This window comes from Euprymna scolopes, chromosome 46 (genome assembly GCF_053919585.1).
Source record: "Euprymna scolopes isolate OS-2025 chromosome 46, ASM5391958v1, whole genome shotgun sequence".
Classification (NCBI taxonomy): Eukaryota; Metazoa; Mollusca; class Cephalopoda; order Sepiida; family Sepiolidae; genus Euprymna; species Euprymna scolopes.
The window spans coordinates 91528594-91548255 of record NC_136527.1 but is presented as its reverse complement, the minus strand read 5'-3'; the positions used below and the strand labels follow the sequence as shown (position 1 = coordinate 91548255).

Genomic DNA, 19662 nt, shown 5'->3' with positions numbered 1-19662 from the left:
AGAAGGAAATGCTAAAAATATATTTGACATTTGAAACATCATAGAGAAATAATTTTTTTTTTTTTGTGTTGGACATTTTTTCATCCACATCCAAGACGGCTATACTGACATTTTTTCATCCACATCCAAGACGGCTATACTGACATTTTTTCATCCACATCCAAGACGGCTATACTGATATTTTTTCATCCACATTCAAGACGGCTAGACTGACATTTTTTCATCCACATCTAAGACGGCTATACTGACATTTTTTCATCCACATCCAAGACGGCTATACTGACATTTTTTCATCCACATCCAAGACGGCTATACTGACATTTTTTCATCCACATTCAAGACGGCTATACTGACATTTTTTCATCCACATCCAAGACGGCTATACTGACATTTTTTCATCCACATCCAAGACGGCTATACTGACATTTTTTCATCCACATTCAAGACGGCTATACTGACATTTTTTCATCCACATCCAAGACGGCTATACTGATATATGCTGGTGATAAGCAGATAGAAATGGAAAAGAACTCACCGTGGAGGCTGATCGGCTGACACCCATCTTACAATGCACCAAGACTTTGCCATTGTTTTCCCTGAAACAAAGTTCAAATTATTTTACGATAAAAACATTAAAAAAAAAATAACATAAAACAATGGAAAGTAAAAAAAAAAAATAAATAAATTTCAAAAAACTAATTTCTTCTTTTTGATATTTATCCTTTATACATGGTTCGTACAAATTTTAAATGCGACTTTATCCAGACAAAATTCAACGTTTTCAAAACAAAATTTGACGTTTGTTTCACAATCTTTTTCTCTTTTTTCTTTTTTTGAAAAGATGAAAACTTACTTGGCTTTTTTGATAAACTCGTATGTCCGTTTCCAGTGCTTCATGAGATCAGATTGTTCATTATCAAATTCTCGGACGTTCATATAGTGGTATTTGTCAGGAAAAAAATTGTCAATCTCCCTCGATACATTGAGGATGTAGTTGACCCTAAAAAGTAAAATGTTTAAAGTTTTTATTAACAATTGAAACACAAACAAAGAAATACATATTTTTATTTATTTTCCATTTTTTCAATTTCTTTTTCTAGATTTCTCAATCATTGGTAGAACCGACCCCCCCCCCACCACCACCACATTGTATGTGCATTGAGGGAGGGGTTGACATTACTATTATAAATAGAAAGATTCTTCTTCGTCAAATCTCATTTAATTTAAAAAATTTTTTTTTACATTTATGATACTTCCAATGCTCCTCCTCCAAATACTAGGTAGTAAAACAACATTATATATATATATACATATCTATATATATATAAAAATGTAAATGTTGGTTCGTTTGGAGTTAATTGTCTAAAAAACCACTGGACGGATGGCTTCCACGTTTTGGTATAATATGTTTACTATATCCATGTGTGTTTTTATATATTCCTTTTTAATTATAACATTATACTTAATTTTTCTATGATAAATAGGTGGATTTCTTTGTACCGAGAGGCCATTTTTTTATTTAGGGACAATTATTTATTACCGCTTCCTGTCACGTGACCAGTATTACAATTTAGCGGTTTTCCTGCTAGATCTGGAGATTTCGTTTACAATCTAGCGGGAAATTCTAGAAAATCTGGAGGTATTTCGCACCCAGAGACACCCACATTAGATTGCTTGAAAATACTTTAAAACATAAAATAAACTCATTCAGGTAAGTAAAAAAAAAAGTAGCATTTATTGCCTTTGGTAACAAGAATTTATTTTTGCTTTTTTTAAAGCATCGTAATTTGTAACAATAAAAAATAATTTTTACAGTAACATTACGAAAAAAGCCCCTAAAGTCCGTATTAATGTATTCGATATAACTCGAAGAAAAATGAATTATCAGATACTATTCAGGAAATTAAAGATTCAATTAGATTCCTATTTCAGTCACCTAAATTATTTAAGTTGAAATGAGTTTAGGAATTTATAGCCAAACCTAAATATTTTTTTTTGGTAAATATCCAGTGTTTACCGATGTATTGGAACATTCAAGATGGCGTCTGATTCTCTCTTTAACACGGTAAGTGTGGGAAAAGATGTTATAAATAAAAGACCGGATAAAATACTGTTAAAAACTCGCTCAATATATGTTACCGTGACATAGGTTGACATATATTCGGCGGGTTTTTAATAGTATTTTGTATAGTTTTTTATTTATAACACCTTTTTCCATACTTACGGTGTTAAAAAGGGTGTGAGACGCCATCTTGAATTTTCGAATACATCGGTAAACACTGTATGTTTTTCGAGCTGAATAAATATGTTACATTGAATAAAAACACAAAAAATATATCCAGTTTGGCAGAAAAGTAATTATCTTGCCTTTGATAACATTTATTTGTTATATATTTGTTTTTTGACAACTTTTTCGAATCTATGTGTACAGTAATACAAACACCCATTTTGTGTTTTATTTACATAAAGTACAATTGTTGAATGTTACTGTTTTGATTATATTCGTTTGGGGGGGGGCACAATTAAAAAATTAAGAAAGATTAAAATGAAGCGAAATTTAAGTTTCCATTCCATTTTTACAACAACCGTAAAACAGTGCATACTCAGCAAGTTTTATCGTAATTTATAAGCATATTGAAACACTAAATCAACATTTTATTTATTTTTTTGCATAATTAATGATGGAAGTATTTTTCTGTTTATTTTCTTAACATCTGTTAAAAAAATAAATAATTTGTACATTCTCTTGAAAAAAGAATCAAACTTTTCTCTACTTTCACATGTGTTCCATTTTAACAAACTGAGCCACAGCAATGCGTGGCCGGGTACAGCTAGTATATATATATATATATATATATATATACAGTATATATACAGTGGGGAAAATAAGTGTTGGACACATCCCATTATTCTTTATTTAACACATTTTTTATGCAGTGAATGACACGAAAATTTAACAAAATATAGTTACTAATTTAACAATAACAAATAACTTTAGAAATTGGAACCTTTTAATGCATAACAAAAATTATATAATAAAAACGAGAATAGCCGGAAAAAAAGTATTGGACACACTAACACAATTTCATCTAATATTTAGTTGAAACCCCCTTATTGGCTATTACAGCTTTGAGACGTTTTCTATACGACGAAACTAATTTGTGACAACATTCAGGCAAGATTTTGGCCCACTCTTCAACACATACTTTCTTCAAATCCTGAATATTACGTGGATCTCGCTGGTGGACCATGATCATGTTTTTTTTTTTTTTAATTACATTTTCACCCCAAACAAGGTACATTGCCACTTTGGTGTAAGGGGCTACTATTGTTACGTTATACATTTCAATGTGTTCTTATTAGTAAGGATAATGTATGTTCTTTTGTTTCCATATTAAGTCTTCTTGTTAAGAAGGATAAGTCTTAAGTGTGATGAGAGTCTTATTATAAGTGATGTTGTATCTTAGAGAGAGAGGTTATCTTAGAGAGAGATGCTTCGAAAGAGTTTTATTAAGTGTTCATGTTGTAAGATATTTTGAGGTTCATGTGTGTGATCATGTTGTGAGATATGGAGACATTAACACATTGTTAGAGAAGATATAAAGAGAGAGTGTACATATAAATAAACTTTGAGAGGTGATTCGCTATCCAGATCGACAGACCGATAATCGAGAGGTTTGCATTTATGCCGATGGATTGACAGGTTGGCATTTATGCTTTGACAGTTCTGTTTGAACGGGAGTGTTTGTATAACATAAATAGACACATATACTTTAAAACACATATATTTTTTAGATGATGAATTTCAAATGGTTTTTACACATAAATAGACAATACCTTTTTCATGTAATGATGGACACAGGAGACGGCAGTTATAAAAAACACATTGAACATTTATTCTTCTTCCACTTGAACCGGTTGGTGGCTTTGCGTTCAGGAATTCAAAGGTTCACATATTAAGTTTCAAAGTGATCGTCTCGCTTCTAGACGATTGAAACCCATGTCTGTCGATCTCAAACTCCCTCTGAGTTTCTCACTGACTTACTAACTAACTAACTCTCACTTCCTATATTAAGAAATCCATGCATGTCCGGCCGCGTGACCAAACTCAGGTGTCACCAACATGCGCGACTTGCACGTTTCCGACATTCTGATTTCCCAATAATCTATTTTTTCTTTTGTTGTTTCCACAAAGGAATTCAACCTGCATATCTAATTCATTTAATCCATATTTTATTATCCACATTCTTTTAACAATGAATAGACAAGCCCGTTCCACGGCAGACATCCTCACTGTAATCTCTGAACGCATATACCATTCACTGGACAAAGCGGGGGAGGGCAGAGCGGTAGCTCTAGATATATCTAAGGCTTTTGACAGGGTATGGCATGAGGGTCTCCTCAGGAAGATTAGATCATACGGTATCACTGGTAGAATACTTAACATAATTAAATCCTTCTTAGATAAGAGAAAAATCCAGGTTGTCCTCGATGGTCGTACATCTAAACAATATGATATAAATGCGGGAGTGCCCCAGGGATCTATCCTTGGACCTCTGCTGTTCCTGATATTCATAAATGACCTCCCCGACAAAATTGCCTCTGAGATGGGTATATATGCTGATGACACCACACTCTATAGCAGGCACGACAGGAAAACAAATGAACATATATCTAAAGTAATGGCAGAAACACTAGAGGATGACCTCCAATCAGTAGTGGAATGGGGACAAACATGGATGGTCACGTTCAATGCTGCCAAGACTAAACTGGTTTCATTCAATAATTACAAGAAACCTTCTCTACCACCTATAGCAATGGCCAACGACTCTTTATCTGAGAGTACGTCTTTCAAGCTCCTTGGCCTAACGTACACAGGAAACATGAGTTGGAACAATTACATTGAGGGCATTGCCAGGGCCGCTGCGAGGGAGGTGGGCTCTCTCTACCGTGCTAGAAAACTTCTAACACCCGAAAGTATCCTGTACCTCTATAAGGCCACCATTCGTCCATGTATGGAGTATTGCTGTCATATTTGGGCCGGTGCATCGGCTACTAGTCTCTTGCTCCTTGACAGGGTTCAAAAGAGAGTTGCAAATCTGATAGGCCCTAAACTGGCATCTAAGCTTCAGCCTCTGTCCCATCGTCGAAACGTTGCATCCCTCTGCCTGTTCTACAAGTATTTTAATGGTGAAAGCACTTGTGCCCCCACGACGTGAACACCCTCGACAGACCAGACAAGCTGCAAAATCCCACCCCCACACTGTAGAGATCCCTAGATGTAAAAGATCTTTCTACTCCAGTAGTTTCTTCCCCAGAACTGCTAGACTTTGGAATTCCATTCCAGGTCACTGCTTCCCCAACTGTACTGACATGCATAAGTTCAAGTGCAATGTGAACCAACATCTTGCTGCCCAAATCCCTACATAGTACCCCAGTAGATGTTTCCCCTGATAGTAGCCCCCTACATCAAAGTGGCAATGTGCCTTGTTTGGGGTGAAAATGTAATAAAAAAAAAAGTTTATTTATTATTTATTTCATCAGAATTAACAATTTACTGGACATTTCATTTAGCCTATTGTTCTTTAAAACTTATATCCAAGGTTCGATTTCTGCTTTCTCTCATTTTATTTTCATTTTAAGTAATCTCTCTATTTTTATACTTACATGAAAAGGGGACAGCCCTTATCATGTAACACTATCAGGGGCAACAACTACTGGGGTACTATGTTGGGATTTGGGCAGCAAGATGTCGGTTCACGTTACACTTGAACTTCTGCATGTCAGTACAGTTGGGGACCATGATCATGTTGCTTAATATTTGAGTCAATTCACATGGCTTAAATTCTTATTGATATATGTACATTACCATTCGTTAATTGATTTTAAATATATTAAACCCTTGGAATAACGTTTTCTTGTGTGTGTGTGTATATATATATATATATATATATATATATATATATATATGGGGATTACCCAGAATTCCCCCATATAAAAAAATAACAAAAAAATAAAAAATCAGCATAATACACGTACACATTCGAATGATCAAAAGAAAACATTGTGAAAGAAATTAATACCAATTTTAACGTTTACCAAAAGATGCAAATAAAACAGATGAATTTTGAATTTTTGTGGGTTTTTTTTTTTTGTCTAATTTCGATGGTAAAGATTTACTGAATTATTAAGCTCTGGTATACACTATTTAACTATTACCCCAACTTATGAATTATATATATAATTATATATATATATATATATATATATATATATATATATATATATATATATAAAATTTATTTATACAAACACTTTCAAGTTTTCGAGGGTAATTCTTGGCCTGAAGACGTAATATCCCCAGTAACGGGTGATTACAGAAACATGTATGCACATATGCAGCCATCAATGTTTGTATAAATAAATTTAATATACCTGCTTTGTTTATTCATTGAGCACTCTTTGGTAGACACATGTTGTTTCATTGGATGTACTTCTAGGAAACTAAACTCTACTGCCATAATATATATATATATATATATATATATATATATATATAAGAATAAGAACAAGCAGTTAATAAAACATGTTAAAAAACACTTTGAAAAAGAGTCGAAAACATATTTAATTTTAAAAAAGGAAGCACAAAATAAGTGAATAGTCCTTAATCCATGGAGTTTCGCAGAAATACTTCCCTTCTCATCAGAGGGTAGGAATTAGCAAAATGCTGGATCGGATTTTGCTTGCAAAAGTGTTTAATAAAACTACAAGTAAGTCATAGATCTTACTTGGTAACAAATAGTGAAGCAGAGGGAATAGGGTGAAGAAAAAAATGATTTCACGTGAATGGATAATCTGGTGAAGGGTAAAAAATCCAAAAATCAAAATCCAAAAAAGTTGATAGAATTTCCATTTCCACAAGTAAAATCCAAGGGAATCGCATAATTGGAAGATGGTCCAAAGTAATCACCACTGGGTACATATTTGAATAGACTTTATGCAAAATTTCAAATGTTTAGACCAAAAATTAGCTCAATAATTTGGTAGATACTGCAGAGGTAAAATATTTTTTAACTTTGACCCCTTAACATTTGTTTTGGGCTCAAATCAAATTATAAAGTTTGATTCATGTCCAAGTAACCTACACCTAAAATTTCAAGTGTTTAGACCCAAAATTGGCAAAGGAGTTTGGTAGAGTTCTTAAAGGTTAAATCGTTGAACTTTATCCCCTTCACAGCCAAATTTCTTGCCAAAAACCGATTAAAAAGATTTTCCCAAATCTCAATACCTTTCATATCAAATCTCGACTGAATCTGTAGACTGAAAATTGACAGAGTAGTTTGGTAGGGAAATGTACACACACAGACAATTTCACTTTTATAGATATATATCTATATATCTATAAAAGTGAACGTGTCTGTGTGTGTGTCTGTTTGTGTACATTTTCCTTCGCAATAACTCTGTTAATTTTCAGTCTACAGACTCGAAATTTGATATACAGGGTACTGAGATCGGGGAAAATCGATGTGATCGTTTTTCGGCCAGAAATTTGACTGTTAAGGGGTCAAAGTTCAACGATTTGACCTTTGAGAACTTTACCAAACTCCTCCAACAATTTGGGGTCTACACACTTGAAATTTTAGATATAGGTACCTTGGACATGGATCTAACTTAATAAGTTGATTTGAGCCCAAAACAATAAATTTTAAGGGGTCATAATAGGGGTCAAAGTTAAAAAAAATTGACCTTTTTTTTTTTTTTTTTTACTCAGCATACACCTCCAAATACCCGGGCAACGCCAGGCACCTATGCTAGTATATATATAAAATTACTTGAATTTATTGCTTGACAGGAGACTCAGTTAAGATATATTGACATTTCTTTAATCCGTGGAGTTTCAAAGAAATGTGTTTTTCTCATCAGAGGAAAGATATAGCAAATAAATATTATATTGAAGCGCTGAATTTGCTGGTACTTGCATAAATTGAAACAGCATTATATAAAAAGTGAAACTTTTTTGTGCAAAGAGTTCATAAATTCTGACCAATTAGCAAGTGATACTGTCCATGTATTTATACATTTTATTAGGTTATTGCTAAATGATTTAGTTTCCAGAGATTTTCTTGTTCTCCTGAGGTATTTCTTTCCAATTCTCTCTTTCGTGAGTCCAAATCCCCTATCTATCAAGTTTCAAGTCTGTAGACCAAAAATTCACAGACTAGTTTAGTAGAGACCGTTCTTCACACAGACAGACAAGGTCACTTTTATATATATATATATACTAGCGGGGGTACCCGGCGTTGCCCGAGTGTTTGTTTCCGGGACGGGGGGGGGGGAGTTTTAAAAAATGTTATGGTAGGTAAGTAGGAAGGATCAAACCCGGAGTCATGAGTAAAAGTAGGAAAATAAAGTGTGAAAAAAAAAAAAACAAAAAAAAAAACATCTGCAACGTTAACAGTTCGGCCACCAAGAAAAGTCCATTCCAGCTGTTTAGGAAAAAAAACAAAAAAAAACGACTACGGTAGGTCGGCGCGAACGTGAAAATATAATGTGAATTGTCCAGCATGCTAACCACTACGCCACAGAGCACTGCAGCTTAGTTTAGTGATTTTAAATAACTTCACATGAAAGAACTACGAAGCCAAACCGGTGTTCTCTTCTCAACTGTTCCTTGTGAACGATCCCCAAACGGTGTTAAGTGGTGGCAGGGGGAGGAGGAATTTATTAGAGAGAAAATATTTTACCACTTCCATTGATCTTAACCGATTTTGGCCGTGACTTCTCAGCAGAAAAAGTATAGAAATCTAAGATCATCGAGGAATTTGAGAAATAATAAGCCTATAACACACCTCAGATATTGTTCTGCCGTTTGTGCATATTATATTTGCATGAAATATCTTGATTTTTAATCCTATTAATGTCAAAATCAGACGGGAAAAAATGAGTTCATTTTATATATATATATATATATATATATATATATATATATATATATATATATATAAATATATATATAAAACAACGGTCCACAAAAATTGCAATCATTTGACCTGCCTTGCGCCACTTTGTGACCTTGTATCTCGGAGGAGATGAATTTAAAAAAAAAAAATGGAGACAGACACACAAGCATGAGTTTTATGGATTTGATTATGCACACATAATGAATAAACACGTTGATACACCGGTTCCCGCTGGATCACCAAAGTTAAGTAATGCTGAACCTGGTCCATACTAAATGGGTGACCATTTGGGACTTCCAGGTGCCGTATGTCCTCTCTGTATATACCGATTCAAAAGAGGTGTTGCAGATTACGTAACCCTTGCCTCACAATTACACGCGCAGTTGCCCCTACAGGGGGTATCCGTTGTGTTTCGAGAATGAACGGAAGCATCGTCATATCAAGTTGTCCACGCTATCGATTCTGATTGCAATGACTTACCCATTTTCTTCCAATTCTTCGTAGTTCGAAGCATTCCATTCTGAGCCGAGATAAAGATAGGGAAAAATTTCAGAAGGAGCATCCATCTGACCCAGAATCCGCATCATCTCTGTATCAATGTAACTTTTATATTCTATTAGAGACGTATTTAGTGCAACCTCGAGAGAATTCCGCAACTGAAAAAAAAAAAAAAACATTTATTCTACAACCGATTATTTTTTTTTTGTAATAATAATAATAATAATAATGATGCTGATAATAATAACAATAATGATGATGATGATGATGATGATGGTAATAATAATAATAATAAATAATGATGATGATGATAATAATAATAAATAATGATGATGATGATGATGATAATAATAATAAATAATGATGATGATGATGATGATAATAATAATAATAATAAAATAATAATAATGAAAATAATAACGATGATAATGATAATAATTATAATGATAATAAGATTAATAATAATAATAATAATAAAAATAATAATAATAAAATAATAAGAATAATAATGATAATGATGATGATTATAAAAATAAAAATAATAATAAAAATAATAATTATAATAAAATAGTAAAAATAATAATGATAATGATGATGATAAAATAATAATAACAATAATAATAAAAATAAGAATAATAATTATGATAATAAAATAATAATAAGAAGAAGAATAATAAAATAATAAGAATAATAATAATGATCATAATAATAAAAATAATAAAAATAATAAAACAATAATAAAAATAATAATAATAACAACGATAATAAGTATAATAAAATAATAAGAATAATAATAATGATCATAATAATAAAAATAATAATAATAATAAAAATAATAATAAAAATAATAATAATAATAATAAAAATAATAATAAAAATAATAATAATAATAATAATAATAATAATAAAACAATAATAAAAATAATAATAACGATAATTACAATAATGATGATGATATTGTGCAACGTAACTTAAGGAATTGGTCAGAAAACAGGAAGTACGTCACTAAAAGTTGAGAGAAAACATATTATTTGGATTCTTCAGACTACAGTAATGTCACTAAATAGAGTTTGTGGGAGATACGAGAAAAATGAGCTTGTGTAGACATTCAAAATGCTTCTTATCATCAACATTATTACATTAGGAATCATTTCGTGTAAAATGTCAATTTGTTTGTCGGTTTGAGGGTGGATCCATAGATCATAAAGAAAGTTCCATCTTCAAGGGTCACTAAGATATTTATTTATTTAGGAAAACCCTAAAAAATATCTTGGTGACCCCCGGAGATTGAACTTTCTTTATAATCTACAGACCCACCCTCAAACCCGTCTAGCTGAAACCTCTGTCAATAATTTTCCCCATTCTTTATCTTTCTTAGAAGTGCACGCCTGTGGAACTCTCTTCCATTTGTCTGTTTCCCACCTGACTGCAACTTGGATGTCTTCAAGTCCAACATAAACAAATTCCTGATGAACCGCCCCCTTAAGTAATGACATTTCATAAAATCTCTAATACTAACGATTACTTCGATACTATCCCATTGATTACTGTACACGCAATAACCCTTATCCCCGAGTGGCTTCCGGGCCTTGACAAGTGGTGACCACCATGTAAAAAAAAAAAAAAAAAGCCCACGGTTCAAATTCTTGCAATGTAGAGCTAATTCCTCTTTTCCTCAGTTAAAAAAAAAAAAAAAACATGTATTCAACAGCCGAAGAAGGTCGCGGAGTGCAGCGATCGAAACGTTGTGCCAATAAAACCGAAGATGAGAATAATTGTTCGATTAATCAAATTAATACAAACATCCATTTCACATGTTGGCATGTGTTGGACAGCTTCAAGAAATTGATTTCCAAAGTGATGATGTATGAAAATCATCCTCATAGAGTTTCAGTCCATCTCAAGGTTCTGAGGCATCAGGCATGAGACCAGGTTCACACGCCTTGGAGGTGTCTGTTTTTTATGATATCGTGGACATGAGAAGGGGTGATCCAATTGTGGTTTCTGTCGCCCGTGTATTGTCGCCATGGGTGTTGTTGTCACATTTTGGCTGGTGCTTCTGCCACTAGTCTCTCACTCCTGGACAGGATTCAAAAGAGAGTCTCCAACCTGATAGGTCCTGAACTGTCATCTAAGCTTCAACCTCTGTCCCATCAACAAAACGTTGCATCTCTCTGCCTGTTTTACAAGTATTTTAATGGTGAATGCTCCGGCGAACTACAAGCCCTTGTACCCCCGACAAACCTGACAAACAGCAAAATTCCGCCCCTACACAAAGATGATATTCAGAAAGCCATTCTTAACATGGAGGTACTTGTGCAGTTTATAGACATTACTGAAAAAAATGACATTTAGAAAGCCATTCTTAACATGGAGGTACTTGTGTAATTTATAGACATTACTGAAAAAAATGATATTTAGAAAGTCATTATTAACATGGAGGTACTTGTGCAGTTTATAGACATTACTGAAAAAAATGATATTTAGAAAGCCATTCTTAACATGAAGGTACTTGCGCAGTTTACAGACATTACTGAAAAGATATTTAGAAAGCCATTCTTAACATGGAGTGAAAGAGCTTTTTAACTCATCTGTACTTTCACCTAAATCGAAAATAGGTTTGTTCAGCCACAAAAGACAGTGTTCAATCACCTCTACAGGCGCAACCCCATAGTCTTCGAGACTGACAAATGCCAACAACTTTCACCTAATTTAATGAGTAAAAGATTCTGTAAAACAAATTTAATAAACAAAAGAAACTATTTGCAATTTGATGAAGCGTTTTGATAATTTCAAGCAATTTATGCAACCTGCTTAAAATACATTGGTGATAGCAAAAGAATTGATTTTTTGTTTACCTCTTTACTTGTGGTTTCTTCGAGGTCTATTGCCATCATCAGTTCTCGCAATTTGATACTAATTCGGTTTTTCATGCCATCCGTATCAAGTCTGAAAAAGAAAGAAGATTAAGCTAAACATCAACAAAAGAAATAGAAAGCAGCCGACTTGACACATTTTGGTTAATAATTTATGCGTGCGCAGATATGTAAAAGTTGAGGTACGAGAAAGAAAATGGAAAGTACGAGAAAGAAAAGGGGAAAGTACAAGAAAGAAAACAGAAAGTACGGGAAAGTACGAGAAAGAAAACGGGGAAAGTATGAGAAAGAAAACAGAAAGTACGAGAAAGAAAATGGGGAAAGTACGAGAAAGAAAACAGAAAGTAGGAGAAAGAAAACAGAAAGTACGAGAAAGAAAACGGGGAAAGTACAAGAAAGAAAACAGAAAGTACGGGAAAGTACGAGAAAGAAAACGGGGAAAGTATGAGAAAGAAAACAGAAAGTACGAGAAAGAAAATGGGGAAAGTACGAGAAAGAAAACAGAAAGTAGGAGAAAGAAAACAGAAAGTACGAGAAAGAAAACGGGGAAAGTACGAGAAAGAAAACGGGGAAAGTACGACAAAGAAAACGGGGAAAGTACGACAAAGAAAACGGGGAAAGTACGACAAAGAAAACGGGGAAAGTACGACAAAGAAAACGGGGAAAGTACGAGAAAGAAAACAAGGAAAGTACGAGAAAGAAAACGGGGAAAGTACGACAAAGAAAACGGGGAAAGTACGAGAAAGAAAACAAGAAAGTACGAGAAAGAAAACGGGGAAAGTACGAGAAAGAAAACAAGGAAAGTACGAGAAAGAAAACGGGGAAAGTACGAGAAAGAAAACGGGGAAAGTACGAGAAAGAAAACAAGGAAAGTACGAGAAAGAAAACAAGGAAAGTACGAGAAAGAAAACGGGGAAAGTACGAGAAAGAAAACAAGGAAAGTACGAGAAAGAAAACGGGGAAAGTACGAGAAAGAAAACGGGGAAAGTACGAGAAAGAAAACAAGGAAAGTACGAGAAAGAAAACGGGGAAAGTACGAGAAAGAAAACAAGGAAAGTACGAGAAAGAAAACGGGGAAAGTACGAGAAAGAAAACAAGGAAAGTACGAGAAAGAAAACGGGGAAAGTACGAGAAAGAAAACGGGGAAAGTACGAGAAAGAAAACAAGGAAAGTACGAGAAAGAAAACAAGGAAAGTACGAGAAAGAAAACGGGGAAAGTACGAGAAAGAAAACAAGGAAAGTACGAGAAAGAAAACGGGGAAAGTACGAGAAAGAAAACGGGGAAAGTACGAGAAAGAAAACGGGGAAAGTACGAGAAAGAAAACAAGAAAGTACGAGAAAGAAAACAGAAAGTACGAGAAAGAAAACAAGACAGTACGAGAAAGAAAACAGAAAGTACGAGAAAGAAAACAAGAAAGTACGAGAAAGAAAACAGAAAGTACGAGAAAGAAAACAAGAAAGTACGAGAAAGAAAACAGAAAGTACGAGAAAGAAAACAGAAAGTACGAGAAAGAAAACAAGAAAGTACGAGAAAGAAAACGGGGAAAGTACGAGAAAGAAACAAGAAAGTACGAGAAAGAAAACAGAAAGTACGAGAAAGAAAACAAGAAAGTACGAGAAAGAAAACAGAAAGTACGAGAAAGAAAACGGGGAAAGTACGAGAAAGAAAACGGGGAAAGTACGAGAAAGAAAACAAGAAAGTACGAGAAAGAAAACAGAAAGTACGAGAAAGAAAACGGGGAAAGTACGAGAAAGAAAACGGGGAAAGTACGAGAAAGAAAACAAGAAAGTACGAGAAAGAAAACAGAAAGTACGAGAAAGAAAACGGGGAAAGTACGAGAAAGAAAACGGGGAAAGTACGAGAAAGAAAACAAGAAATACGAGAAAGAAAACAGAAAGTACGAGAAAGAAAACGGGGAAAGTACGAGAAAGAAAACGGGGAAAGTACGAGAAAGAAAACAAGAAAGTACAAGAAAGAAAACGGGGAAAGTACGAGAAAGAAAACGGGGAAAGTACGAGAAAGAAAACGGGGAAAGTACGAGAAAGAAAACAAGAAAGTACGAGAAAGAAAACAGAAAGTACGAGAAAGAAAACGGGGAAAGTACGAGAAAGAAAACAAGAAAGTACGAGAAAGAAAACAAGAAAGTACGAGAAAGAAAACAGAAAGTACGAGAAAGGTAACAGAAAGTATGAGAAAGGTAACAGAAAGTACGAGAAAGGTAACAGAAAGTACGAGAAAGGTAACAGGAAGTACAGAAAAAAAACCCAGAAATACATATATTTCTGTGGAAATATAATTTTTTTTTTTTCAATTATATTTCAACTTTTTTATATACTAATCCTTAATTTATGAAGCTCAATGTAATTACAGAGCTATAAAACAAAAGTTAATTTTTAAAGTAAAGTGTTGATTCTGATGGTGCCCATTTCGATGAACAAATTTTTTGTTTGAGCTAAGATATGTTCGTCTGAATCAAAAAGTTAAAAACTGCAAGAACTTTAACGAAACCAGTTTGTTGTTGCCGTTTCACATCTTCAAATCCAGCATTCGCGGCTGTTGTTTGTTTTTAATTTTCTTTTTTACCCAGTTTTTTTGTTTCTTATCGAAAAAGAATCGACAAAGAATTAAAAGTACTTGTGGTACATACAAAACATTTAATCTATTTGATATTTTATTTAGAAAATAAAAAGTTTAGCAGAATCGAAAAAAAATATATATCCAAATGGAAGAATTCTGTTGTGTTTAACAATGTTTGCTTGAATGAAAGAATGCTGCCTAAATATCTACTACACATGTATAAATAAAAACAATGGTCACCACTTACTCTTGTTTTTCAGAAGAATAAGGAGAATCAGCAGCATACGATTCAATATCTTCCATCAAATTCCTACAAAACAAAAAAGATATTAATAATATATATATATATATAAAGTGAAAGTGTGTGTGTGTGTGTGTGTGTGTCTGTCTGTCTATCTGTGTACATTTCCCTACACAATAAATCTGTCAATTTTAAGTCTACAGACTCGAAATTTGATATACAGGGTACTGAGATTTGGGAAAATCTTCATTAGTTTTCAGCCAGACATTTGGCTATTTAGGGGTCAAAATTCAATAATTTGACTTTTGAGAACTCTACCAAACTCTTCCGACAATTTTGGGTCTAAACACTTGAAATTTTAGATATAGGTTGCTTTGACATGGATCTAACTTAATAACTTGATTTGAGCCCAAAACAAAAATGTTAAGGGGTCATAATAGGGGTCAAAGTTAAAAAAAAAAAATTTGACCGCTGTGGTCTCTACCAAATTACTCAGACAATTTCTGGTCTAAACATTTGAAATTTTACATAAAAGGTATTCAGAGATAGGGCAAGCTTTTTAATCAGTTGGAGTCGAAAATTTGAGCTATCAATATATAAATGTATGTTTGCATGTCTGCCTAAAACTTTCGACAGATCAGTATCGTTTTGAAGCTCGACCTTTCAGACGACAAATATCGAAAAATTGGTTAAAAACATTAATTTCTTCACCTTCAACTGGGCAATTTTTTACAGGGAGGGGTCGTTTTTTTTTTGCTGATATTGTCGAAAGTCAAAGGAAGAAAAGAACGTGAAAAAAACATGACGCCTTTGCTGTTACGACTACCGCCAAACTGGAAGTGACATAGGTTTAAATTAAGGCTAGACAATCGAAAGGAGAGGATGACTTTGTGTGTGTGAGTTCCTTCCTCATAGGTTCCGAAACGGTTGAGCCTATCTTTTGCAAAGTTCATATAAAGCTTATTTATATGTCTGGCAGTGTTCCTAGATATGTTTAGTACAGAAATTTATCTGATAAGTATGGAAAATCGAAAAAATCCAATCTTAATTCTTACAGGGGAATATTTTATGTTACACCGGCCAAGGGAGATAATAAAATTTCAGCAAATCATTTCTTCTTTAAAAAAAACAAACAGATTTATTGTCATCTGGAGACATAGCTCGGGGGTAGAGACATTCGACTACAAACCAAATAATCTCCCTGTTCAAGCTCGTGTGTACCTCACCATTTTATTCTCATTTTTTCTTATCAATGAGTTCAATTTACAATAAAAGAAGATATACCTTTTAAAATTGTCGTAAATCATATCTACGTCTGCATATTTTAAAACTAAACATTGACCAGAAGTGACTTTTCCAGGGCATTCATCGTCAAGCCCAAATATCAGCTGACATGCTATTGTAAACAAAACAGATGGAATTTGATGAACGGCATTATCATTATTATTTAAAACATTTTTTTTTTTCGAATAAGTCCACCAGGTAAATTATTCCTTGTAATATATAATAACCAATAGAGGATTGATTCTATCATAATACATACGCAATCTGCATAAATTAAAATATCATGTTTAATCATATTGTATGACCGGGCAATGCCGGCTAACAGGTCTTGCTAGTATATAATAATCAATAGAGGATTGATTCTATAATAATACATACGCAGTCTGCATAAATTAAAACATCATGTTTAATCATATTGTATGACCGGGCAATGCCGGCTAACAGGTCTTGCTAGTATATAATAATCAATAGAGGATTGATTCTATAATAATACATACGCAATCTGCATAAATTAAAATATCATTTTTAAGTGTATTGTACAACCAGGCAATGCCGGTTAACAGGTCCTGCTAGTATATAATAATCAACAGAGGATTGATTCTATAATAATACATACGCAATCTGCATAAATTAAAATATCATTTTTAAGCATATTGTATGACCAGGCAATGCCGGTTAACAGGTCCTGCTAGTATATAATAATCAATAGAGGATTGATTCTATAATAATACATACGCAATCTGCATAAATTAAAATATCATTTTTAAGCATATTGTACAACCAGGCAATGCCGGTTAACAGGTCCTGCTAGTATATAATAATCAACAGAGGATTGATTCTATAATAATACATACGCAATCTGCATAAATTAAAATATCATTTTTAAGCATATTGTATGACCAGGCAATGCCGGTTAACAGGTCCTGCTAGTATATAATAATCAACAGAGGATTGATTCTATAATAATACATACGCAATCTGCATAAATTAAAATATCATTTTTAAGCATATTGTACAACCAGGTAATGCCGGTTAACAGGTCCTGCTAGTATATAATAATCAATAGAGGATTGATTCTATAATAATACATACGCAATCTGCATAAATTAAAATATCATTTTTAAGCATATTGTACGACCAGGCAATGCCGGTTAATAGGTCCTGCTAGTATATAATAATCAACAGAGGATTGATTCTATAATAATACATACGCAATCTGCATAAATTAAAATATCATTTTTAAGCATATTGTATGACCAGGCAATGCCGGTTAACAGGTCCTGCTAGTATATAATAATCAATAGAGGATTGATTCTATAATAATACATACGCAATCTACATAAATTAAAATATCATTTTTAAGCATATTGTATGACCAGGCAATGCCGGTTAACAGGTCCTGCTAGTATATAATAATCAATAGAGGATTGATTCTATCATAATACATACGCAATCTGCATAAATTAAAATATCATTTTTAAGCATATTGTACAACCAGGTAATGCCGGTTAACAGGTCCTGCTAGTATATAATAATCAACAGAGGATTGATTCTATAATAATACATACGCAATCTGCATAAATTAAAATATCATTTTTAAGCATATTTTATGACCAGGTAATGCCGGTTAACAGGTCCTGCTAGTATATAATAATCAATAGAGGATTGATTCTATAATAATACATACGCAATCTGCATAAATTAAAATATCATTTTTAAGCATATTGTACGACCAGGCAATGCCGGTTAACAGGTCCTGCTAGTATAAAATAATCAATAGAGGATTGATTCTATCATAATACATACGCAATCTGCATAAATTAAAATATCATTTTTAAGCATATTGTACGACCAGGCAATGCCGGTTAACAGGTCCTGCTAGTATAAAATAATCAATAGAGGATTGATTCTATCATAATACATACGCAATCTGCATAAATTAAAATATCATTTTTAAGCATATTGTACAACCAGGCAATGCCGGTTAACAGGTCCTGCTAGTATATAATAATCAATAGAGGATTGATTCTATCATAATACATACGCAATCTGCATAAATTAAAATATCATGTTTAAGCATATTGTACGACCAGGCAATGCCGGTTAACAGGTCCTGCTAGTATATAATAATCAATAGAGGATTGATTCTATAATAATACATACGCAATCTGCATAAATTAAAATATCATTTTTAAGCATATTGTATGACCAGGTAATGCCGGTTAACAGGTCCTGCTAGTATATAATAATCAACAGAGGATTGATTCTATAATAATACATACGCAATCTGCATAAATTAAAATATCATTTTTAATCATATTGTACAACCGGGCAATGCCGGGTCTCCAGCTAGTGTATATATAGACACATACACACATTGGATTTTTGGATTATTTTAATTTTTTTAAAATCATGTTCCAAATAAAGAGAATGCAGAAATGTATTAAAACTGTTTACAGCTGTTTCCAGGCAATGTTTATTTTATTTGATATGAATTTTCCTATACATTGAATCTCTTCAGAATAGAATTCACGTAAATTTTTTATGTTATTTTATTTTTTTTTTATTACATTTTCACCCCAAACAAGGCACATTGCCACTTTGGTGTAGGGGGGCTACTATCAGGGGCAACAACTACTGGGGCACTATGTAGGGATTTGGGCATCAAGATGTCTGTTCACGTTGCACTAGGAAATTAAACTGGCAACAATGTGAACAATATATCTGATCCAAGACGATGTCTTCCATTTCATCGGTTATTTTGTGGCACATTTTGGGTGAGCTAGGGGCTTCCACATTAATAGCCCTTATACCTAGCTTCTAACCTTGTGCTTAACTTGTTCTGTACTTGTGGGGAGGTGAAAGTATGTCGTACAGATGCTTTGTTGGTTGGTTGTTTTTGTTTTACGGCATATCAACCCTTTTCAGGTTATTTAATGCTGAATCCATTTATTTTGAAGAAAATTTTTTTAATAGAATATAGAATATATTTTTTTTTCCAAGTTGGTTTCTATTTAACCTATAGTTGGGTCCCTAACAGGTACTACCACTCCAGGTCAGAGTGGACCTGGGAGCAATGGCAATTAAAGGGTGGCTCCACACTCTCCAAAGCCTCACCAACGGATATAGTTTAAGGTCATATCCAGGACCGCAGGTGCTATGTGATTTTGAAAATGTTAGAATATATCAATCGAGTTTGACTGACAAGTGTTTATGGAAATTGCC

At 33.3% G+C, this 19662-nt stretch overlaps 1 protein-coding gene across 1 annotated transcript in view; it reads right to left on the bottom strand.

Annotated features, from left to right (window-relative positions):
• Nucleotides 1-19662, bottom strand: part of LOC145270911 (uncharacterized) — a 317731-nt gene that overhangs the window by 41917 nt on the left and 256152 nt on the right. The window contains exons 9-13 of the mRNA XM_080126463.1: nt 15160-15222; nt 12317-12407; nt 9441-9616; nt 854-1000; nt 536-596 (exon numbers count right to left, since the gene is read on the bottom strand). Of these exons, the coding sequence (XP_079982589.1) occupies nt 536-596; nt 854-1000; nt 9441-9616; nt 12317-12407; nt 15160-15222 (538 nt within the window). The remainder of the gene's footprint in view (nt 1-535; nt 597-853; nt 1001-9440; nt 9617-12316; nt 12408-15159; nt 15223-19662) is intronic.